The sequence below is a fragment of the Armigeres subalbatus genome, chromosome 1, assembly GCF_024139115.2.
Source record: "Armigeres subalbatus isolate Guangzhou_Male chromosome 1, GZ_Asu_2, whole genome shotgun sequence".
In the NCBI taxonomy this organism is placed as follows: Eukaryota; Metazoa; Arthropoda; class Insecta; order Diptera; family Culicidae; genus Armigeres; species Armigeres subalbatus.
In genome coordinates, this window is record NC_085139.1 from 20882996 (window position 1) to 20909315 (window position 26320).

The 26320-nt window shown below is 43.3% G+C and overlaps 1 protein-coding gene and 1 non-coding gene across 2 annotated transcripts; both read left to right on the plus strand.

The window, feature by feature from the left end:
* Window positions 1-658: 658 nt before the first annotated feature.
* Window positions 659-2545, plus strand: LOC134208173 (adipocyte plasma membrane-associated protein Hemomucin-like). Its single transcript, XM_062684234.1, has 3 exons — window positions 659-994; window positions 1171-1379; window positions 1438-2545. The coding sequence occupies exons 1-3, from the start codon at window positions 891-893 to the stop codon at window positions 2439-2441; spliced, it is 1317 nt and encodes a 438-aa protein (XP_062540218.1). The 5' UTR covers window positions 659-890; the 3' UTR covers window positions 2442-2545.
* A 19988-nt stretch (window positions 2546-22533) lies between these two features.
* On the plus strand, window positions 22534-22637 carry LOC134208445 (U6 spliceosomal RNA). The gene has a single exon (XR_009978674.1). It is a non-coding gene; the product is annotated as a U6 spliceosomal RNA (small nuclear RNA).
* Window positions 22638-26320: the final 3683 nt, after the last annotated feature.

Below are 26320 nucleotides of genomic sequence, written 5' to 3' on the forward strand. Positions count from 1 at the left end.
AAGAATAGAATCCGTTCATCATCGTTTCCTGAGATTCGCATTGCGCAGATTATCGTGGCAAAAACCCTTCCGCCTTCCAAGCTATGAAAACCGTTGCCGTTCGATTGATTTGGAAGCCCTTTCCGTACGCCGATGGACAACCAGGACATTACTGATAGCAGATCTTTTACAAGGATGACTTGATTGCGCTTCTCTTCTGGAACAAATCAACCTTCACTTGTAACCCCGATCCCTTAGGAATAATTCGATGTTTAGGGTTCCTATGCACATAACGAACTACGGTATGTGTGCCTATCGGCGGTCTTCAAAGACTATTCAACAAAGTTGCTTTTTTTATTTTAACTTGTCCCGTCTACTCCTTTGCCGAAGGTTTAGTTCTGTAATTTTGCATTTTGTAAAATATAAGTAAACATCATATCATTGAGGCCCCACACAGCCTGATGATATATCATAAAAAAGCGCTATATGTACACAGTTCAAAGTTCGATAATTTATTTTTAACAAAAAGCAATCTTTTTTATTATTTATTTGATCAACATGAAAACAAATCCATACATATTAATCTCTCTCACTACCTTCTCACCCAAAACTCGTTTACAGTCGATTGTATGGAATACAATGGAATAGGAGAGGAAGCGAGCGAATGAGAATGTAGCAGTATGCCATTATCCACTGGGCACATGTAGTCCGATAAGGTCTGTCTTCAACAGCTTAGCTCACAAACATCCGATGCTGTTCAATCCTACCACATCAGGATTGTAAACAGTAGCAAAAAGACGTCTATCTATATAGAGGTGTATCGTTTGCCGGCATCTAATGCGTGAGTTCAAAGACCAGTGTTGATAAATTCTATTTTCTGATATCAACATCACCAGTTAACACCAAGGAATATGGGTTTCAAATCAACTGCGGTGAAGTTGTCAATATTTGTCGCAATAGTTGCCACTCTGCCCGGATTACCACCATTCCCGACATTCCCATTCAAAGAGTTCAAGTGAGTATGAAATTCAGAGATCGGATTTATTTACTCTGGCATGTTTGCTAATGCAAATTCTAAATAATTTAAATCAAGACGCATGATCACTTCAGTCGAGTGGCGTACATACTCTAATTATATATCATATTTTATTTATTACCGCAACGTGTTTCGAATAACATAAACTCTTTCAGTGTATCGCAACCTCCTCGCCTGGAAGGGGTTCTAGCTCCCAATCAGCTGCTCAACGATCCGGAGCTATGGTTTGAAAATATATTAATTGCTCCGGAGAGCATTCTAGTACGAGGGAATAGCACATATGCATCGATAGCTGGTGGGAAAATTGTCGAAATCACCGGTGACCAACAAATTCGAATTATCACCAAGTTCGGAGTTGAATGTCGTAAGTAGCCTTCACTCGTTTACTCAGCAGATTGAGTTTTCTCATGATTTTGTTACAGAGGGCTTCTACCATGAACGCGAGTGCGGACACCCTCTTGGTATAGCATTCGATACCCAGGGCAACAACCTGATTGTAGTTGAGCCCTACTTCGGAATTTTCCAAGTACATATTAAAACTGGACAGAAGAAACTACTCGTTTCGTTAGATCAGGTTATTGAAGGTGGCAAAGTATCACGAAAGCCCGGAATCCCGATGAACCTGGAAGTGGCAAAGAACGGAGATATCTATTGGTCGGAAATGTCGTCTGATTTTCGTTTTGAGGACGGGCTCCAAGCTATGTTGCTGAATCCGTCGGGACGACTCGTGCATTATTCGCGAGCTTCCGGTGTAAATACGGTTCTAATTGATGAGGTTTTCGGAGCAAGTGGAGTTGCACTCAGCAAAGACGAGAGTTTCGTTCTGGTGGCCGAGCTTGGAGGACAATTGATTCGTCGGTACTATCTTAAAGGTCCAAAAGCGGGAACACACGATATATTTATTGATGGACTTCCGGGTCAGATCGATAACCTAGTTGAGGACGACACAGGCATTTGGGCGGCAGTACTGATCGCCGTTGACAGTGACAATCCATCGCTATCAGCTAAGTTGGCATCTTATCCAAATGTACGGAAGTTCCTAGTGCGTTTAATGACCATAGCGGAGCTTCCATTTGAGTATCTCTATAAGAAAACGGGACACCATCTAGCACTGCGGGTGTCTCATGTTATTGGAAACTTCATCAGTATGTCCGCTTTGTTTCCTAAACGGGGAACGGTACTGCGGCTGGACTGGGAAGGTAACATTCTGGCCGCTCTGCATAGCGACGATGGTTATACTAATTTTGTGGCACATGCCGTGCAAAGTGGAGATTACCTACTGCTAGGTTCACCGGTGCACAAAGCCATTAGGAAAGTTAAGCTACCGGAAGAGGTGCTGCGAATTGTGTCACATGGTCGAAATACTGCGAACACAGTTAACGTTGATGTTAACAGTGATAGCAAATTAAAACACGTAGATTTGTAAATGATAATAATTGTGGTTTCGGAGACGCGATTTGGAGTTTGAATGTTTTAAGAAATATAAACCATGAATAAAAAACTTTGTTTTTATTTATTTATGATTATCAATCTGGTTGACTACCGCATTGCAGCGTGTATATTGTGAAGCCCCTTTTTGTCGGTCTTGGGTCGAAACACTGCAATCTGGTCTGCCTCTATTTACCTCCACGCTTCATGTTTGTATGCGAGTCTATAGTACCGCTTACCGGTCTATACATTTCCTTCTTACCGGTCTATTACATTTGACGATGCTATACTGCCGTGAATCGCATATTTGTCCCATATGAATAGGAAACCCAGCAAATATGCGATTCACGGCAGTATAGTTGACCAAACCGCCTTTTATCCTCAGCTTGCTAATCCTTGCGTTGATTGGCTGCCATCCAAGCACACGTTGGCGCATCTTGCACAACACTATGAAGCCGGTTCCCAACTTGTTGGTGGTGCCACAGCTTTGGTAGAAGGTAGTCGCTCGATGCCCGCTTTTCCACACTTTTTGTCCTGTCTAACAAATCTTCTGCAGCGCCACGACGTCGAAGTTGCGTGGATGTAATTCATCGTAGATCATCCTGTCGCAACCTGCGAAACCTAGCGACATGCAGTTCCATGTTCCAAGCTTCCAATCGTGTTCCTTTATTCGTCACCTAGGTCTTTGCCAAATTATATCGAGTCGCATTATCTCTTATATTGCTCGTAATGATTGGTTTTACAAGCGGCTTATTGAACTGCGCAAACCTCCTGTCTCGTCGGAGGGCCGTCGTGTCAGGTCTGTTTAGTACCCCACCTGACACAAACCCTACTACATCCTAGGCAAGCCCTACAACTCGCAGATGGCCCAATTCGTCAATCCCTTAAACATAGTCCCTGCTGCTCCTAAACGTATACGTAGTAAACTTTCAATCAAGTGGTGAACTGAATGAGATAGTAACTAAAGTTATGACAAGTGAAGATATTCCAGCAAAGCTCTTTTTTTTTCCTAAATAGAATTTTCATATAAATATTTATTCATATTTACTTATAGGTATATTATTATAGAATATCCTTAATTACTGTGGTCAAAAATATTCTTTACTATACTGCCATTGTCCCATGCACATAGGAAATCCTAGCAAACATGGGACAAATATGCGTATGACCGCAGTATATGTGTTCAATTAAACTGCTCAGCATAAATATGTGTATACACAAAAGCACGTTGAAAATTGAGTATAATAAGCTATTATTATTATTATTGTCTTTATTAAAGAGGCTTGCTGCAGCCCTAGGTCCATCTTTGATAATATAATGCCAATTAATAAGCACTTGGTGCTTACAATTTACACATTAATGACATAAACATCTATTCAATTCATTCATCAATTTATTTATCAGGTGTATACAATTTCGCTTCCACCCTTAAATATATTTTCCCTTTTCGTACCGGTACGCTTTTACCCTATCTGTGACGATTCACTGGCAAGAATGATTTAACGCACCTCTGCCATGTATTAGTTTTCTTCTTCTGTGATTTCCTTGAGCTTAAGATATACATACCAGCATTTTGTGGTCATTATCAAGAGCGCCGTGCTTACCAGGGATTCTCAACTGTTCAAACTTTCTGTTCCTGGTGATTTTTAAGTTATATGTAGAGAACGATAATTGCATTTTTGCCTTAGGGTTGCAGTTCTCATAACAACTTATAACATGCGGATCTGTTCCTATGTTCTTCTCACTGAATATAGATTCATCTTATAGAAAAAAGAAATATAGCACCATAATCTCTTCGCTTTTTTTGCGTGCTCACAAATCAAATCAAATTCCTTTTCATTCTTTTTGCCTTTCTCGTTCCACAAATTTATACCGAACGGATATCATATCAAAACGAACTTTTTATAGAAGCCTGGGAGACGCATACTGCTCTATACCAATCATCTCTGCTCAATGAACTGAGCAAATGCCAAACTTTTGAACGTTCATTTCATTTATTCATTTATTTAGTTAACATCTAAACAGATAACACTGAATCAACAATTTGACGCCACAATACACGGTTCGAGGCCGCATCTCTCCATCCTCGGATACGCCCCACGCTCGCCAAGTCGTTCTGCACCTGGTCTGCCCATCTCGCTCGCTGCGCTCCACGCCGTCTCGTACCTGCCGGATCGGAAGCGAACACCATCTTTGCAGGGTTGCTGTCCGGCATTCTTGCAACATGTCCTGCCCATCGTACCCTTCCGGCTTTAGTTACCTTCTGGATACTGGGTTCGCCGTAGAGTTGGGCGAGCTCATGGTTCATTCTTCGCCGCCTTTTGAACGTGTAGGTTGATGAAATTTTGACTGAACCTAGCTAAGAGTGTAATGAGTTCAATCAAGGTTTGCCTATGCTCCGGGTACTAAACCACCCGACTTGGAGATTAATTTACAATGTTCTGAAAAACTCAGATTTGAATATGTATGTACATTATGTAGAAGATTTTGATTTGAAAATTGTATTGAAGGTAACCTCTTTCCCTTTGAACCCCCGACCCTCAGTACGCTAGACTGGTGGTGAGGTTGTGTGTGCTATTTGCCAGTCGGTCGTCAAGCTCAGACCCGACCGTATTGCATAGGCAAGAACACGCAACTCAGGTTCAGTTCAATCAAAGTTAATTGCCTATGTTCCGTGTATTAAACCACCGACTTGGACATTAATTTACAATGTGACACGACCTAGCGGCTGCCAGGCAGTGGCAAAAACAAAGACAACTAATCCGCAGAAGGCAAGGAAGGTATTGAAATCTGTTCGTCGACCGAATCTTTAGATCCGCGATTTGACGAAGAAAGCGCGAGTGATTTCCACTTCAACAAGGGACCAACACAGAACGGCAAACAAAATTTTGTATCCAAAACCCGCACCAGGAAGCTGTACGAAGAGTGGCTGACGAAACCGAGGTGCACCGTGATGGGCGACGAGACTTACATCAAAGAAAACAAAGCAATTGCCGCGGCAGGAGCTTTACGTTGCCACATCACGTCTGGCCATTCCTAAGGATGTAAGAAAGAAGAAAGCGGACATGTTCGCCAAAAAGTTCTTGATTAGGCAGGCCATATGTGGGTGTGGCAAGGTGAGCCACCCGTACACCATGACGACGGGTGCCATCGATGGGCTTACTTACTTACTTATGAATCCTGTACACTTCCGGTGGTGCAAAGGACTTGAAAGATCTCCATCCTGAGCGTTGCCCGGCTATCGCTTTAACCTGTTGCCAGGTTAGATTGCGGTCGACTTCTTTTATTTCTTTATTGAGGCTTCGACGCCATGAACCTCTGGGTCTGCCTATTTCTTAAACTCGCCAAGGCAGCCCTTGCTTTCTTGATCCGTGCGCCTATGTCGATCTTGGTACCGCCGTCTGACGTTATTTGGCTACCGAGATATTGGAAGCTTTAAACATTCTCCACTGGTTGCCCGGGTACTGTGAAACTGGAAGGAGTCACCGTGTTTACATCAAACGATTTGGTTTTGTTAACGTTGATATCTAAACCTGCCGAAGAGGAGCGCTCGGCAAGGTCGTTGAGCTTACTCTGCATATCAGGGTGCCGTTGAGCGAGGAGTCGTTTAGGTGCTCCATGGTTATAGGCTGCCATAACAGCCCGCGGTTTGGTTCACGGTCAATTGCATCTACCAGAATCTCGTCGATTACGATGAGGAACAGTAACGGTGATAGAATACATCCTTGCCTCACACCAGCTACGACCCGGATAGAGTCGGACAAGACCCCATTGTGCAGCACTCTACACGAGAAGGCCTAGTACTGTGCCTCGATGTGGCCGATGATTTTCTCAGGAACCCCCTTGCGTCTCAGTCCGCCTCACATATTCTCGTGATTGAGACGGTCGAAGGCTTTTTCGTAGTCTATGAATACCAAGTAAAGGGACTCTTGGAATTCGTTGACCTGCTCCAGAATGATGCGAAGCGTGACAATATGGTCCACACAGGATCTTCCGGCACGGAATCCAGACTGCTGCCGCCGGAGAGTCGCATCGATCTTCTACTGAATCCGGGCTAGGATAATTTTGCATAGAACTTTGAGAACGGTACACAGCAACATAATGCCTCGCCAGTTAACGCATACAGTTAGGTCACCCTTTTTAAGCACCTTCACTAAGATACCTGCATCCAGTCGACCGGGAAAGTTGCGGTGTCCCAGATATTACAAAATAAACGATGCAGTAGTTGAGCGGATGTCATGGGGTCAGCTTCGAGCATCTCGGCTGATATGCGATCGACCCCTGGGGCTTTATTCGATTTCATGCTTTGGATGGCTGTTTGAATCTCTAGCAGTGATGGAGCTTCGGTATTGACACGTGTTATACGTCGGATCCTAGGCAGATTATGCCGAGGTGGTGATGGCCTGGCTGGCACTTGAAAAAGTTGTTCGAAGTGCTCAAACCAGCGTTTCAGCTGATCAGTTGAGTCGGTCAATAACTGATCATTCGCGTCTTTCACAGGCATCGTTGCATTCATCTTCGCCCCGCTTAAGCGTCGTGAGATATCGTAGAGGAGGCGAATGTCCCCGGTTGCGGCGGCTCTCTCTCTCCTTGGTCGGCCAGAGAGTCTACCCACGCTCGCTTGTCCCGTCGACATGAGCGTTTTACTTCCTTCTCAAGAGCCGCGTATCGTTGACGGGCTAAGACTTTGGCTCCTCTGGTTTTTGATCGCTCTATCGCGGCTTTCGCTCCTCTATCTTCCTCCAGGTCTCATCGGTGATCCATTGTTTTCTCTGGGTGCGCAGTTCGCCCAGATTGTTCTCGCTGGTGGGGATGAAGGCATTCTTGATGGCCTGGTCTTGATGGCCTGGTGATTGGTCTTCCACGCTGCCACCTACCGGAATATCTGCAGCACGCGTCTCCAGTTCGAATCTTCGTCCAACTCTTTCCTCCTGCCGACGAATCCGCGCAATGCGCAGGCGTATTTCGCCGATGAGGAGTTGATGATCAGACGCGATATCGGCTTTACGTTTATTCCGTACATCAAGAAGGCTCCGTTTCCATTTTCGGCTGATGCAAATATGGTCTATTTGATTTTCTGTGAAGCCGTCACGTGAGACCCACGTGACTTTGTGAACCGGTCGATAAGGGAAGAGCGATCCCCCGATCACCATGTCGTTATCATCACAAAATTCTGCGAACAGCTCTCCATTTTCGCTCATTTCTCCGAGACCATGGCGTCCCATAATGCGCTCATGGTTCGAGTTGTCGGATCCGATCTTCGCATTGAAGTCGCCCAAACAGATCTTGATATCACTCTTCGGAATTCTATCTACAATGGCATTAAGTTGACTGTAGAAGTTCTCTTTGTATTGCAGATCGGCAGCATCGGTTGGCGCATAACATTGGATTATAGTAAGGTTTCGGACCCGTGTTCTAAATCTGGCAACGATTATCCTTTCACTTATAGGTTCCAACTTCATAAGCGCAGAGTGTGCCTCAGCGCTTAGTAAGAAGCCAACTCCGCGATGCCGGGGAGCGTGTTCACCTCGTAAACCAGAGTATAGCAGAACTTGTCCCGACGGCGTTCTGTGATCTCCAAAGTTTGGCCAACGGCCTTCACTCAGTCCCAGGATCTCAAGCTTCATGCGGCGTGCCTCATTGTCAAGTTGTGCCAATTTACCCTGCTGGATTAGGGTTAAAACGTTCCATGTTCCTATTCGTGTCCGTTGTTTCGCGCTAAAAGTCGTCGCCGTAAAATCAGTCCGTATTCTTTCATTATCGGGATCTCAAACAAATTGATGTTTCGGGAACAGTAGGTTGTTGGCCCAAGGTTCCCTATCCACCGGGATGGGGCTGCTAACTTAGGTATAGCTTCCGGGGAATAGCATTTCATACTCAGACGCTGGATGTCAGAACAGACAAGGCTGTTGGAGCCGCACTTCCTTGGTGAACAGACGCTCGATCAGTCGGGTCAAATTTGGTCAAAGTCCCACCCAATACCAGGACTAGGCTAGTGCGCTTTGAGCGGCACACGGTCGCTTTGATAGGGTTTGCTTGGGGACACATGCAGCTTTTTATAGAAGTTCAACAGAGCCCACTGTCGAACTCCACCACATCCTAGGCAGACCCCACAGGACGCACCCTCTCACTCTAGCTGATGTCAGAAGGACAACAGTGCCCAGGCTACACTACCAACTAAGTACGCAACCCTTAACAACCCATCGATGGGCAAATCTACCGAAAAGAGTGCCTCTAGAAGCACCTGCTGCCCTTCTTACAGTATCACGCCCAAGTAACAATTGAGGTTGTATCAGAGTTTTATAGCGTTCTTCAAAACCTAATCTCAAAACCTTCCATGCAGTCCACGCAGTTTCCACAACCTCCTGTAGATTTCTATATAACCATGTTACAGCCAGTTGGCCCAGTTTTATTGCAATCATTAAAACCTGATATGCGTTCTAGTTCAGAACCAACGGTTTTATAATATACTTCAAGTCTCACATAAAACATGCAACACAAAACCTCCTCCAGACTTGGTGGTTTTGAGAACCACTATATAACCATGATACAACCACTTCATGACTATGATATAACAAACAAGCCGATAATTAGACAGCTGTCAACTCTCAGGTCGATTATTTGTTTATCGTTTGTACTCGAATAGGAATATGTTTTTCTTCCTGCATTATATGGATTACATGTCAGCAACAAAAATATAAGAATTATTATCAGCCATGTTCAATAAAAGTTCATATCTGGCTTTTAGTGTTCTATGCATGTTTGAAGGCGTGCCAGAGATTTTTCATGGTGAAACCATGATAAATAATCAGTATTTCAGCAATGCGCTTCGTTAATTTGTTATTATTTAGAATTTTTTAAGTTTAATTAATTGCCTTAGTTAATTACTTTCGAAATAATTTCAATGAATAACCACTTTGTTTGATCAAATAATCAAAGCATTATGCTTAAATAGTATTCAGATGATCAATTTTACCGTTTAAAAGGTGTAACATAAATGTGCATGATATTTCGATTATCAAATTCATTTTTTTTTATATCGGCGACATTTTTTCGAATAAAACTTTCATTGCATAAAATATGCCTCTATATAACCACTACTCCTGAACTGGCCCTATCTTGGCATTTGAATCTACTAGAGGTTTTATCTTGGCCTTTATCAAGACCATGTTACGACTAGCAAGTTTTATCTTGGTCAAACTAAAAGCTTGGCAGTTTTATGTATAATGACAACATGGCAACGTAGACAGATACAAGAAAAATCATAAACAAACATTTTTTCCCTCGACATCGCATGCAGGTAATTCTTAAAATAAGTATTACAATTAAACAGCATATAGTGACAATTGTTAAATGGAACATTTTGAGCCATAAAAGTGTTTTACTGTGTTAAAGTGGTAAAACATGTATGGATGAAATGCATATTTTCATTCTCCTCATCGGCAAATGCTGTTTAAACAGTTTTTTCGACGACCTAAATATATAAGGGAACTACTCCTGGATTTCATCTCATGGCTCCAATGTTCATCCCATCAAAAGCAGAGCAATGGAAAGGTATTTGATTTGTATTTTTTTTTCAGCAGGAGCCCTTATGTTGACAAAAAGAAGGGACGAAATTGGTACCGTATTTGTTTGCTCTCCGATAAGATGAATGTATGTTCAGTTATCCATCCATCTTAGTTATCCATCTCTATCAAAACAGTTCCCCTACATAATTCACGACGTAGAAAAAACTGCACTTTTCGACTGAAATCGAAATGAAAAGACTTCCGTGGGTCAAACATTTTGTGCTGAATTTGAAATTTCTATCCATTGTAGTAGTTTAAAGCTTCGTATTCCTATACAGGTCTTCTTCAGGATTAAAGGTTATATGCGGGTTTTATACAGGACTTTACGAAGCTTGGTAGCTTTTATAAGTCCTGATCAAAACCAACATATAACTAAACTGTTGGCTTTATGTTAGTTCCATTTATTAGCTCTGAGGAGGAACACAGGAGCGTTATAAAACCTAAAGAGCTGTGGTTTTATATTGGAATTCAAAACGTAGTTCTCAAGTACTCTTGCGGATCTGATTAAATGACAACTGTATAAAACCAAAATAAAACTTTAAGCATTTATACATGCCGTAATAAAACCTCTATAAAACTAGCATAAATCTTCGAAGCATTGCGATTGTTACTTGGGCGGAGACGAGACGTTATTATGGCCGGATTTGGCATCTTGTCACTACGTGCGGCCGGTGTTACACTGGTGGTACCATAGATATAATAATACATATATATATATATATATATATATATATATATAATATAGATAACAATATTTTTTTGTACCAAAAGACTTCAACCCACCGAACTCGCCGGAACTTCGTCCAATTGGAAAAAAATAGGTCATGAAGTCATCACAATGAAGGCCAAACTTTGGAAAACACCTAAGGTATTTCAGAACGAACTGGTTTTGAAGAAACAGTGGGTAAACGTATCAAAAGAAGTTGGTTCTACCATTACACAAAACCTCATGAGAGGTGTCAAGAGCAAAGTACTCAGTCATGGAGAGGAAATTCAATAAAGTAGAAATGCTGTAGTTTGCTTCCTTGCTACACATGCTGTAGTTTATTTCCTAAAGTTTTAAGCAAAATCCCACTAAAATGATTTACAAGACCGGGGCGGTGATGAACCTGGATGCACCGTGCTGTACATATATATCTCCAGATATTCAGGAAAGCCAGGAGCAGATTGGCCATGGTTCCGGACTATATGCCAAAATGATATCAAGTTGTCTGTCGATGTTATTAGTATACATAGCTAAATTCGTGTAAACGATTTCGGTCGTATCAGAGCAATTTAGTTTGAATGAGTTAAAATATACCTATTGAGAAGAATTCAGTATGTAAAATGTTTCAACAATACATCGGATTTTTTCGACTTCAAATCAGTAGTTCCACAAAGTAGTCATTTGGGCCACGCCAGCGGCTTCTTTTCATGGGTATGTATAAACTGCCGTCATTTATAACTAACGCGATAGTGACGATCTACGCGGATTGTATCTTGTTGAAAGAGAATCTTACTAACATTGAAAGCTTTGTTAGTGTTAATGGACTGAGCGTTAATCCACGCAAAGGTTCATCCAATCTTTTTTACCAACAGTTTGTGTCATTAGTTAAACTGGGGCACGATCGGGCACGTGACCCACTAAATTGAATATTTTTCCTGAAATTTAAGTATATACGCCTAGCCTTTTGACCGAGAAGCGATTATCCAAAGACATCGCACTCACCATCGGTGGCGTTGTAAGCTAGTAGCTGACCATTTCGAGTCCCAATAACCCTACTGTCAGTACCCTGAAAGATTTCGTAAAAGGTACCCTGATCCTGCGCAAGAGTAAAAGGATGTCAGTCAGTCCAGACAACATTGGTTATCTAATGCTCAAGCATCTGTCTCGAGGGCATTAACAAGGGGTGGGTGTCCGACACTCTGGCTGGACAGAGGAATCCTAGTATCGTCGTTCCCTTGCGACGCTGGGAGCCATCAGTACGTACTTCTTTTGCTCAAATAGTCGACGAGACAAAGCACGCTGGCATCACACCGAACTAGTCTTCCTGGACATCTCCGGGGCTTACAATAGGAATTGGACACCTGGCATCCTGGAAAAAACTGAAGCTTTGGTGGATTTCTGGAAATCTTCTTCACTTTGTCAAAAATTTGTTAGGGGGAGTCAGTCCTTCCTAGTCTAACTCGGTGCAACATCATCTAACACTGTGAAGGTGGAGACAGGGGTCCTTCAAGACTATGCCAGATATACGCCGACGGTATCCTGGTACAGGTTACAGATCCTGAAATATTTTCCGCGCCAAATCCGCGCCGACTAAAATATAATCCGCGCAATTTCCGCGCGACATGAAATTCATTCCGCGCCAAATCCGCGCGATCCAGATCTAAATTCTAAGCAAATTACACGTTAAATGTCAATTTTTGAATAACAATTTATTGAACGTCTTCTCTTCAAGTTCTTTAGTTATTTTTAATTTTCTAAATTTTTTTCCTGATGCTTTAAGAAACATTTTCATATAATTTTTTTTTCATATGATGAGAGTACCAGAAGTTATGCTAGAAATACTGTTGACACCGAAAATATATTTCATTTTTCGATAGCGAATTTTTGTGTAACTTAACTGCATATCTCATACGTGTCTATTAAAAAACCAGCAACCCGGCACCGTCCACTTATTATCATAGAAACAGAATTCAACGCTGGACAGGTCTAGAAAGATGCTCGATTGTATTTCAATTGTGTTTATAATCATCTTCTGGAAGGAGGAGACTATGACACAATTTTAGATAAAACCCCTCCTCCGCTACATTAGCTGGTGGGATTATTGGTCTACCAAATTTTCGGCCCTGTGGCCCGGAACAAAAAACCATCAAGACAAATGTAAAGTCTGGACATCAGAGGGTAACTCAACCCATCCCGCTCAACTTGGTTTCACTGGGTGTTACTGCCGAAGTCTTTTAGTTAAACGAGGTGTTTTGAAAGGAAAATAATGCAATGGTTATTATAAAGTATTGGAGAGTCTACCACAAGAAGTGGATTGCAGTTTTAGTGTAAGATTTTTGGATTTCTGTACAGACGCCATAAGAGCTTTTTGTGACAGTTGGATAGCAGTCGGGCTATCACCAAAAAAAATCATATTTTAAAGTTCCATGTTCTTGAATTTTGTGAGCGCATCACAGAGATGCCTTACAAAGTACACGGAGCAAACAACGGAAGCCATTTACAAAAATGTTTATACTATCTAGTAAAACTACAAAATGCCAGATAACCACTAACAGAATGCAAGTAAACTGTTATCCACGATGGTAGCATATACAAGTGGTCACATAATGCAGACGTCCATTGAGGCTAAATCAAGTTTGAAATACGGAACATAAATACTACTTTGAACTAGTTCGTGGTTTTATTTGTTTTTTTTTGTTGATTTGAAATGTTAAAAAGTGATATTATGTTCTTAAGGTCACTCCTGACGGAATCCAAGTTTAAAAGTGCTCGCGTTTTCGGGGGCACATCACTCGATACGGAAGCAACGCACAACTGTCATTTTTATTATTTCACGCATGCTGCGACGCAGCAAAGCTAAATCAACAAAAATGACAGTTGTGCGCCGCCTCTGAATCGAGTGGTGTGCCCCCGAAAACGCGAGCACTTTGGAACTTGGATTCCGTCAGGAGTGACCTTAAATTTAAAAATACCTCTTCTTATTGGCATTACATCAACCACTCTAACATATGCTGCCTCGGAGTTTAGTGTTCATTTAGCACTTCCACAGTTATTAACTGCGAGGTTTCTAGCCCAAGTTACCATTTTTGAATTTGTATATCATGAGACTGCGATGATACTTTATGCCCAGGGAAGGCGAGAAAATTTTCTAGACAAGACCAGGGGCCTGTAGCATAATCGAAATTTTACTAATAATATTAGTAGAGTAGCTTGTAACTTGTATTTTTCTGTTGCATAATGAATCTACAAGTATCGTTTTACAAGTCTAATATTACAAGTAAAGCGCACTAATAATATTAGCAGAATTTACAAGTAACTGTTGCATAAAGAAAATACAAGTACAAATTATTAGCGTTGGCTTGTAGTTTCTTTTACAAGTATGAATGGTGCTGTAATTTAATTTACAAGTCGCTTTTATTTTATTATTTCAGCTGTGCAAAGCAAATATACATCGTTTTATTGTTTTAACGACTTAAAAGAGAAAGAAACTATTATTCAAAGTGCATTAAATTGTCATACGGCAAATGCTGGGTAAAGCGTACCATTGGTACTTCGCGTACCTGAAGGAATAAAATAGACCCCATCTCGCGGTCCTTAGCCTCTTACCCAGCAACTCCTATCCCTACCTCCCCGCGGTGCTGGCCGGGATACGAGCAACCTTAGGGAAGATCGGGTAACCAACCCCGGTGGGAACTATGGTCGTATGCTGACAGGGAAGGGGGGGTTTGCTCCTCTCCGGAGGTGTAAATCTTATTGAGCGTCTGTTCTCCATTTTAGGATCGGCTCACAACAGCGTCTGTTCTCCATGTTAGGGGCGGCTGATCATCGTCCGAGTGCCAGCGAGGGACTCTAAGTGAAACTGTGCACCATGGTCCACCGGAAATAAGGAGGAATGGTCCTCCGGAAATTTAGGGGGTTTGGTGTCAGGCCCTGCAAGCCAGCCTTTAAAAAAACATAAGCAACGAACAATCAACAAGAGAGTACGGACCGGAACCATCGGCGAAGACCACTGCGACGAAAAGGGACTAGCGATTGGAAACTCGGTTCGTGGGACTGCAAATCTCTCAACTTCATCGGGAGCACACGCATACTCGCCGATGTGTTCAAGGTCCGTGTATTCGGCATCGTAGCGCTCCAGGAGGTTTGTTAGAAGGGATCAATGGTGCGAACGTTTAGAGGTAATCATACCATCTACCAGAGCTGCGGCTACACACACATGAGCTGGGAACAGCTTTCATAGTGATGGGCGATATGCAAAGGCGCGTGATCGGGTGGTGGCCGATCAATGAAAGAATGTGCAGGTTGAGGATCAAAGGCCGGTTCTTCAACTTCAGCATAATCAACGTCCATAGCCCACACTCCGGAAGCACTGATGATGATAAGGACGCATTCTACGCGCAGCTGGAACGTGAGTACGACAGCTGCCCAAGCCACGACGTCAAAATCATCATAGGAGATTTGAACGCTCAGGTTGGCCAAGAGGAGGAGTTTAGACCGACTATTGGAAAGTTCAGCGCTCACCGGCTGACGAACGAAAACGGCCTACGACTAATTGATTTCGCCGCCGCCATCTCGAGGCAGCGTTGCCGGAAGAGGGTGAGCTCGATGGGGCCCCTCTTGAGGACTGCTGGAGTACAGTTAAAGCAGCCATTAACGACGCAGCGGAGAACAACGTCGGGTATATGGGTCGAAGTCGACGGAACGATTGGTTCGACGAAGAGTGCAGACAGATTCTGGAGGAGAAGGACGCAGCGCGGGCGGTCGCGCTGCAGCAAGGTACCCGGCAGAACGTGGAACGTTATAGACGGAAGCGGAGACAGCAGACCCGCCTTTTCAGGAGAAGAAACGCCGCCTGGAAGAAGCGGAGTGCGAGGAGATGGAACAGCTGTGCCGTTCTCAAGATACACGCAAGTTCTATCAGAAGCTCAACGCATCTCGCAAAGGCTTCGTGCCGCGAGCCGAAATGTGCCGGGATAAGGATGGGAGCATCTTGACGGACGAACGTGTGGTGATCGAAAGGTGGAAGCAGCACTACGAGGAACATCTGAATGGCGCTGAGAGTACAGGCAGTGAAAGTTTAGGCAGCGGAGGAGATGACTACGTCAGTTCAGCGGACGATGGAAGCCAACCAGCCCCCACCTTGAGGGAAGTTAAGGATGCCATTCAACAGCTAAAGACCAATAAAGCAGCTGGTAAGGATGGTATCGGAGCTGAGCTCATCAAGATGGGCCCGGAAAAGCTGGCCACCTGCCTGCACAAACTGATAGTCAGAATCTGGGAAACCGAACAGCTACCGGAGGAGTGGAAGGAAGGGGTTATATGCCCCATCTACAAGAAAGGCGACAAACTGGAGTGTGAGAACTTTCGAGCGATCACCATCCTTAATGCCGCCTACAAAGTGATATCCCAGATCATCTTCCGTCGTCTGTCACCATTAGTGAACGAGTTCGTGGGAAGTTATCAAGCCGGCTTCGTTGACGGCCGCTCGACAACGGACCAGATCTTTACTGTACGGCAAATCCTTCAAAATGCCGTGAATACCAGGTCCCAACGCACCATCTGTTCGTTGATTTCAAGGCGGCATACGACAGTATAGACCGCGTAGAGCTATGGAAAATTATGGACGAGAACAGCTTCCCTGGGAAGCTTACCAGACTGATCAAAGCAACGGTGGATGGTGTGCAAAACTGTGTGAAGATTTCGGGCGAACACTCCAGTTCGTTCGAATCGCGCCGGGGACTAAGACAAGGTGATGGACTTTCGTGCCTGTTGTTCAACATTGCGCTAGAAGGTGTCATGCGGAGAGCCGGGTGTAACAGCCGGGGTACGATTTTCAACAGATCCAGTCAATTTATTTGCTTCGCGGATGACATGGACATTGTCGGCCGAACATTTGCAAAGGTGGCAGAACTGTACACCCGCCTGAAACGTGAAGCAACAAAAGTTGGACTGGTGGTGAATGCGTCAAAGACAAAGTACATGCTTGTGGGCGGAACCGAGCGCGACAGGGCCCGCCTGGGAAGCAGTGTTACGATAGACGGGGATACCTTCGAGGTGGTCGAGGAATTCGTCTACCTCGGATCCTTGCTAACGGCTGACAACAACGTTAGTCGTGAAATACGAAGGCGCATCATCTGTGGAAGTCGGGCCTACTACGGGCTCCAGAAGAAACTGCGGTCGAAAAAGATTAGCCACCGCACCAAATGTGTCATGTACAAGACGTTAATAAGACCGGTAGTCCTCTACGGACATGAAACATGGACAATGCTCGAGGAGGACTTACAAGCACTCGGAGTATTCGAGAGACGGGTGCTTAGGACCATCTTTGGCGGTGTGCAAGAAGACGGTGTGTGGCGGCGAAGAATGAACCATGAGCTCGCCCAACTCTACGGCGAACCCAGTATCCAGAAGGTAGCTAAAGCCGGAAGGGTACGATGGGCAGGACATGTTGCAAGAATGCCGGACAGCAACCCTGCAAAGATGGTGTTCGCTTCCGATCCGGCAGGTACGAGACGGCGTGGAGCGCAGCGAGCGAGATGGGCAGACCAGGTGCAGAACGACTTGGCGAGCGTGGGGCGTATCCGAGGATGGAGAGATGCGGCCTCGAACCGTGCATTGTGGCGTCAAATTGTTGATTCAGTGTTATCTGTTTAGATGTTAACTAAATAAATGAATGAATAAATTGTCATACAGTGAAAAACTATGCACTAAGAATAAATTTCTCGTTCCAATACAAAACTGAGAATTATGAAATTTTTCAAATAACTCTGGAGAAAGCAGAAATACTTTAAGCGCTGACGTCAATTTAGTGTAAAATGACTCTTCTAACACCACGTAGTTTACCCTAATCTACGTAAAACATATTACCCAAAGCAAAGTTTAGTAACTTTAGTTTACCTAAATATGACTTTATTCAAATGAGAGTTGTTATACTGAACAATCTCGGGTGGGGCCATGCATCTTGCCCTATTTTTGATAACAATCATGGAAAAGAAAGGAAAAACTACTTAAATTTTTAATAAAATTTGATGCGATATTATCATCAGTAAGTATTTTGAACTTAAATTTTGAATTGATTTATCTATCAAGAAATCGCCTAAATTTCATAATAATTTCAAAAATTTCAATTATTGGTCTAAAAAAATCCAAACCCGCCTAATATTTACACTAGTGAAACCCAAATAGGTAAAGCGCGGTTGATTGTGACCGCCGTGAAGTGAAGTGGACTTCTATTCAAAAATTGTACTCCGAGTATCAACGTGGTGATGACTGGCGTGCAGACTTGGTTTGACTTTGAAGGATTTGGACTCAAGACTCAAAATTGCAAGATTGCATACACACAACCAGCCCATAAACTTGTTATTACTGAAGCACAATCAAATCATAAGCATCAAAACAACCATCAAAGTCGTAGTTACTGATTTTCAACTAGTTGGTAATGTTACAACTGCCCCGCCCCTCTGCTCTTCCTGTTCCATCAAGAAAATTACTACAGAATAAACCGTTTATGAAGGATGGCATGCAACAGTTTTCATCGGGTCTCAGATGGATTATGGTGAGACCAAACCAATATTGTTCTACACTATCTTTCGTTTTCTATCTATAAGGTTACGATATTTTGTGTTACTTTTCGGAAGTGTTTCGCGTTGCGCCCGGGTTTCATTTTGAGATTATGCTGATACCATGTTCACTTGATTTACAATCGATGAATAGTCGGACTAGCTATATGATTCTACTATGCTTCGCGAATGTTGTTAAGTTATGTTAAAAGTTTCTTTCTGAAATTAAATCTACGGGGAGCATGTTTCTTAATGGTTTTATGGGTTTGAGCAGACTTTATGTACCATCCATGGCGACGATGTTTTATTTATTTTATTTATTTATTTATCATCAGACTAAGGCCGGAGTGGCCTGTGCTGCACATAAAAGACTTCTCCATTCAGCTCGGTTCAAGGCTGCACTTCGCCAACCACGCAGTCTGCGGAGGGTCCGCAAGTCGTCCTCCACCTGATCGATCCACCTTGCCCGCTGTGCACCTCGCCTTCTTGTTCCCGTCGGATCGTTGTCGAGAACCATTTTCACCGGATTACTGTCCGACATTCTGGCTACGTGCCCGGCCCACCGCAGTCTTCCGATTTTTGCGGTGTGAACGATGGATGGTTCTCCCAACAGATGATGCAACTCGTGGTTCATTCGCCTCCTCCATGTACCGTCCGCCATCTGCACCCCACCATAGATGGTACGCAACACTTTCCTTTCGAAAACTCCCAGTGCGCGTTGGTCCTCCACGAGCATCGTCCAGGTCTCGTGTCCGTAGAGAACTACCGGTCTTATAAGCGTTTTGTAGATAGTCAGTTTGGTACGGCGGCGAACTCTATTCGATCGGAGCGTCTTGCGGAGTCCAAAGTACGTACGATTTCCAGCCACTATGCGTCTCCGAATTTCTCTGCTGGTATCGTTATCGGCGGTCACCAGTGAGCCCAAGTACACGAATTCTTCAACCACCTCGATTTCGTCACCACCGATAGAAACTCGTGGTGGGTGGCTCACATTGACCTCTCTTGAGCCTCTTCCTATCATGTACTTCGTCTTCGACGTGTTGATGACTAGTCCAATCCGTTTAGCTTCGCTTTTCAGTCTGATGTAGGCTTCCTCCATCCTCTCAAAGTTACGTGCCATGATATCAATGTCGTCGGCGAAGCCAAATAACTGGACGGACTTCGTGAAAATCGTACCACTCGTGTCAATCCCTGCCCTTCGTATTACTCCCTCCAAAGCGATGTTGAATAGCAGACACGAAAGACCATCACCTTGCCGTAACCCTCTACGGGTTTCGAAGGGACTCGAGAATGCCCCTGAAACTCGAACTACGCACATCACCCGATCCATCGTCGCCTTGATCAACCGTATCAGTTTATCCGGAAATCCGTTTTCGTGCATTAGCTGCCATAGCTGGTCCCGATCGATTGTATCATATGCGGCTATGAAGTCGATAAATAGATGATGTGTGGGCACGTTGTATTCGCGGCATTTCTGCAATACCTGACGTATGGCGAACACCTGGTCTGTGGTAGAGCGTTCACCCATAAATCCCGCCTGGTACTGCCCCACGAACTCTCTTGCAATTGGTGTTAGTCGACGGCATAAAATTTGGGAGAGTACCTTGTAGGCGGCGTTCAGCAATGTGATTGCGCGGTAGTTGCTACAATCCAGCTTATCGCCCTTTTTGTAGATGGGACACACGACACCTTCCATCCACTCCTGCGGCAGAACCTCATCCTCCCAAACCTTGGTAATCACCCAGTGCAGCGCTCTAGCCAGTGCTTCACCACCGTGTTTAAACAGCTCTCCTGGTAGTTGGTCAACTCCAGGGGCTTTGTTGTTTTCAGCCGGCCGATCTCCTCCTGGATTTCCTGGAGATTCGGAGCCGGAAGTCGCATGTCCTGCGCGCGTGCTCCTAGGTTCATTACCATACCGCCACCGTTGTCTGCCATATCGCCATTCAGGTGCTCTTCATAGTGCTGCCGCCACCTTTGGATCACCTCACGCTCGTTCGTAAGAAGGTTCCCGTTTATGTCCTTACACATATCGGGCTGTGGCACGTGGCCCTTACGTGAACGGTTCAACTTCTCATAAAACTTTCGTGCGTTATTAGCGCGGTACAGTTCCTCCGTCTCTTCACGGTCTCGATCTTCCTGCTGGCGCTTTTTCCTCCGGAAAATCGAGTTTTGTCTGTTCCGCGCCCGTTTGTATCGTGCCTCGTTCGCCCTCGTGCGGTGTTGCAGCAATCTCGCCCATGCTGCATTCTTCTCCTCAACTAACTGCTCACATTCGCCGTCATACCAGTCGTTTCTCTGATCCGGAGCCACCGTGCCTAGTGCAGCGGTTGCGGTGCTTCCAATGGCGGATCGAATATCTCTCCAGCCATCTTCAAGAGATGCTGCGCCTAGCTGCTCTTCCGTTGGGAGTGCCACTTCCAGCTGCTGCGCGTAGTCTTGGGCTAGTCTACCGTCTTGTAGCCGCCCAATGTTTAGCCGCGGCGGACGACTCCGACGCGTGTTGATCACCGTCGAGAGTTTTGAGCGCAGACATACTGCGACGAGGTAGTGGTCGGATTCAATATTCGCACTGCGGTAAGTGCGTACGTTCGTGATGTCGGAGAAGAATTTACCGTCGATTAGAACGTGGTCGATTTGGTTTTCCGTTACTTGATTAGGTGATTTCCATGTGGCCTTGTGGATATTCTTACGGGGGAAGAAAGTGCTTCGGACTACCATTCCGCGGGAAGATGCAAAGTTTATGAATCGTTGGCCGTTGTCGTTCGATACGGTATGCAGACTATCCGGTCCGATGACCGGTCTATACATTTCCTCCCTTCCTACCTGAGCGTTCATGTCACCGATAACGATTTTGACGTCCCGCAGTGGGCATCCGTCGTATGTCTGCTCCAGCTGCGCATAGAACGCTTCTTTCTCGTCGTCGGATCTCCCTTCGTGTGGGCAGTGCACGTTGATGATGCTATAGTTGAAGAAACGGCCTTTTATCCTCAGCTTGCACATCCTTGCGTTGATTGGCTGCCACCCAATCACGCGTTGGCGCATCTTTCCCAGCACTATGAAGCCGGTTCCCAGCTCGTTGGTGGTGCCACAGCTTTGGTAGAAGGTAGCCGCTCGATGCCCGCTTTTCCACACTTTCTGTCCTGTCCAGCAGATTTCCTGCAGCGCTACGACATCGAAGTTGCGGGGATGTAATTCATCGTAGATTATCCTGTCGCAACCTGCGAAGCCAAGCGACTTGCAGTTTCATCTTCCAAGCTTCCAATCGTGATCCTTTATTCGTCGCCTAGGTCGTTGCCGATTGCATCGAGTCGTATTATCTTCTATTTTGTTCGTAATGGTTGTTTTTAAAGGCGGCTTATTGGGCCTACGCAAACCTGCTGTCTCATCTGAGGGCCGTCGTGTCGGCTGTTTAGCGTCCCACCTAACACCAGGACTTGGGCTTGTGCGCTTTGAGCGGCACACGGTCGCTTTGGCGGAGCCTACTTGCGGATTCATGCAGCTTTTTATAGAGGTTTAACAGGGCCCACTATCAAACCCCACCACATCCTAGGCAGGCGCCACAACTCGCAGATGGCCTGGGGAGGGATCGTCAAGCCCTTGGACATAGTCCCTTGGACATAGGCGACGATGTTTATGACTTTAATATTAGTATTCTTTTTTTTTTTATTTGGCGTCATTGAATGGTTTAGATGTTTACTGATTTTGTTATCCCTGACCATTATTTTGCTAAAACTTTGAAAGTTAACATTGTATCTTATGGCTTTATATTGGAAGCTAATATCAGAGCCAATATCTTCCTTTTCTGTTGATGTTCTCTGTTTTCATTTTGTTCGAAGTCTATTAACGGCTAACAACAATTGTATGATTTTAACTCTTTACAAACCGTCGTAGCACTTCTGTACCATGATGAATGTTCAATTAAGATTTTCCATACGTTGACAATATTTATTGTTTGTTAGATTACCATTTCTATGCAGCATACTACTCATCAGTCTTGAATAAATAGCACCATTCATTGTATTCAAAACATTCATGATGCTTGAAATAGATTCTTTTTTTTTTTAATTTATCATGAAAAAGATACATCTCAGTATGTAAAACCCACTAAATTTCACTCGGTTCAAAGTTGAACGGAACATACTACACATGCTACATGGTTGACATCTGCACATCACATGTTCTGCAGCTGTCGGATCATTACCAAAATTCAATTCAACTCATAGTTATTGTCGATTTCTGGCCAATTTCTGATCAATTTCTAGCTTAGGCTGGACATATACTAAAATTGAAACGATACAGAGAAGATTCGCATGGCCCTGCGCAAGGATGACACGCAAAATCGTGAAGCGTTCCACATTTTTAATTCATTTGTTGATCAAAATCATTATCATATCAGGGGGGAAGGGGAATTTAATTTCTTTTTGCTCTTTTTTCGTTTCAGAGAGCGAGCAAAGGCGCTTAAACCTAGGCTATTAGCCAGGGCAAGGCTAATACCTTCGCCCCATCCGAGGAAAATCATCGGCAAGGATAATGGAGTGACATAAATTTCTTAGCAAAGTCACTCCCAACGTATTTCCACAAATTTTCTATCATTTGCTTATAATGATACTCCTAAACCACATACCCTACCCAGCATCCAATTCCTTGACATCTATGAGGGCGTCGGTGAGTCGCTGGCCTTTCGTTAAGTCGATGGCATATCATCATTTCCTTCCCTTTCCTAGTAACGGAGAAGATGGGCGTGGCCGGCAATGATAGCTTTCATGTTTTATCATTTTGGACCCCCAATTGGATTTCTATTGAATCCCAAATGGAAATCCATAATCAATTGGGGTAAGAAAGGTAAAGAATATACATGACAACTATCAGTATGCAATCTACGAAATACTCCGTTACAACGCAACGCAACGCAAAAAATCCAAACCCGCCTAAGTCCCGTAAAAACGTAAATTGAAACCCAAAAATCCAAAACCCAATCCCAAAAATCGCATATAAAAACCACGTAGAAAATCACTCCAATACCATGCCAATACCACGAAACCGGATTAAATCAATAAATTAAAGAGAGAAGGATAATAAATTCTTGTTCCGTGTATACCTATCGCAGTATTCTATGCACAAACTTGCAGAAAAACATAAACAAATCATTTATCGCCGCATTGACAGTGAACTGCCGGATGAATTTTGACAGGTAAATGAACCTGACAGACTTGTCATTTCAACCTTACTAATAATACAAGTACTAATATTATTAGTTGGCGAATCACTTTTATGCAACACAAATTACAAGTACTTGTAATTTTTTGACTTGTAACTTGTAACTTGTAGCTAATATTATTAGTCTGATTATGCTACAGGGCCCAGGAATCGAACCTAGCCACTTTTAGCATGGTCTTGCAGTGTAGCAGTGCATCTTACCGCATGGCCAAGGAAGGCTCCAGATCTATTCATGATAAACCTTAAATTCATTTAAAACTGGCAGTAATTTTAATATAACTTCTACTATTTTCATCATATGAAAAATGTTTTTATATGAAAATGTTTCTTAAAGCATCAGGATTTTATATAACTTGTTCCAAAAAAAATTAAAAAATCAGATAAGGTTTTTAGGGTAAAAATATTATCTTAAATAATAAATACTTTGTATACGAGAAAGGCAAAAAGTCAAAATTTCACCGATAAAATATTTTAATCGACACAGATCCTTAAACTAGAGGTCAAAAACATCCGAGGTGCATTCACTTTCCATACTAGTTGCCTTTAAACATAGCGTGGGTCATCCTCCTGAAATTCTCCCGGAAATTTTCATGGAAATGTTTGCAGAAATCCAACTGCCCTTGAATCTGCTGAAGTGCAGAAGTCGCTCCAAATTATCTGTGAGAATTCCTCCGAGTATTCTTACAAAAATTCCCCTGAGAAATTATTGTGTAATTCATTTGGGAATTTTGTCGTGAGTTCAAGTAAATTCTCCATAAATAACCTGCGAAAAATCTTCAGAGCTTACTTGCAGAAATCCCTTCATGAATTCCTACGGAAATCGCTTTAGAAATTCTTGCAGATATAGATTGGTGACTTCCTGCGGAAAAACTCCCGGTTCTATTTTTGAGCACTTATTAAAGAAATTTCTGTCATTTCTGTCAATCAAGCATCCGAAAGATATTCAATTTGCAAAAAAGAGAGCTAACCGCGGTGGAGGTTGGTACTCGGATTCTGATGGCTTTTCCGCAAACGTGACCTTTAAGTGGTCTTGTTGTGTAGGGGTTATCACGCCTATCTAGAGAGTAGGAGGTTGAGGGTTCGAGTCCCTCCAAGACACGTGGATTCTTTTTCGCAAATTTCATATCAATTTGTCCATTTCAAAACATATGCTGTGTATATGCATAGCCAAGATATTTAACAAAAAAAAAATCATCATATTTAATCACGAATTCTTTAAGTAAACATCAGTTTGCTTATAAGGAGGGTAGATCGTCAGTGACTGCATTACTATGCTATGCTTCATTGGTATGGTGGCCAAAAACAAAGGAGAAAATTGCGAAAAAAAAGCTTAACAGAGTTCAATGATTAGCAACTATCTCAACAACTGGTGCAATGAGAAGTACACCATCCAAGGATTTGGATTGCTTACTTTTTGTACTTCCTTTACATCAATTCATCCAATTAGAGGCCGAAACGAGTGCTCTAAAGATCCGACGATCAATGAACCTCTTGGAAGGTGATCTTACAGGTCATCTGAGTATTCTAAATATGATTAAAATAAACCCACTAGTAATAAATAATGAAGACTGGATGGGTAAAAAATATAACTTTGAGCGTTTATTCCAGGTAATAAATCCTGGGCGTACTTCTTGGGAAAACGGCGGTCCAAATCTACGATCAGGATCAATAGTTTTCTACACTACATGGTTCGAGGCTGCAGGGAATAACCAAGCAGGAGCCGGGGTGGCTGGCCCAGGGGCAGCAATCTCAATACCCATGGGTAAGTGGCCCACTGTGTTTCAAGCTGAAATACAAGCGATTTTGGAATGCTCTAATTTGTGTTTGCGACGCAAATACAGGCATTCAAATATCTGCATTATGTCGGACAGTCAAGCCGCTTTGAATGCCTTGAAGTCAGCGACATGTACTTCTAAACACGTCTGGGAATGTATAAATTCCCTTCAAAACTTGTCTTGTTGTAATCAAGTCACTTTATATTGGGTTCCTGGCCACTGTGGAATTGATGGGAACGAGAGAGCCGATAAATTGGCAAAACTCGGATCATCAAACAGTTTCTGTGGACCAGAACCATTTTGTGCTTTATCTGCATGTGCTCTAAAAATGGAGCTGAAAATGTGGATAACCTCAAAAGTAGAAACAAATTGGAAGCACACTCCAAATGCGAGGCAGTCCAAAAGGTTTATCATACCAAATATTTCTGTAACCCGTAAAATCTTAGAACTTTCCAAAAAAGATCTTAGAACATATGCGGGCCTAATAACTGGTCATTGTCCGAGCCGTTATCACTTGAAGCAAATGAAAAAACTTCAAGATGATTCATGTCGATTCTGTGGCATGGATAAAGAAGACTCGGAACACATTTTATGCCATTGCCCGGCAATTGTCAACAAAAGAATAAAGTTCTTCAACAAAGGGCTATTAGAACCCTATGAAGTTTGGAGAACAACACCCAATCTGGTGGTGCAGTTTATTAGAAATGTACTACCAGATTGCGAAAAGGCTACCAGTCACATATGACGGTCATTCTGAATAGTGGCTTGACATCGTGATATAGCCATATTAAAAAGGGGAATACATCACAATAAATAAAAAAAAACTGGTCGCAGTGATAATGATACCTAACACGAAAAAAAAACCGGGAAATTAAAGAATACCAACCGTGTAAAAAAGTATTGGGTGTAACTCTTTTGTAAATTCAAGGCGGCATTCTTTTTGATTTTCTATAGTCATTCCTGCGATCACCTTCAGGAAATTCCTTCAAACATGTTTTTTCGTGTTGCTGCAGAAATCCTCTTTACGCTGTGGAAATTTATTTGCAATGAAT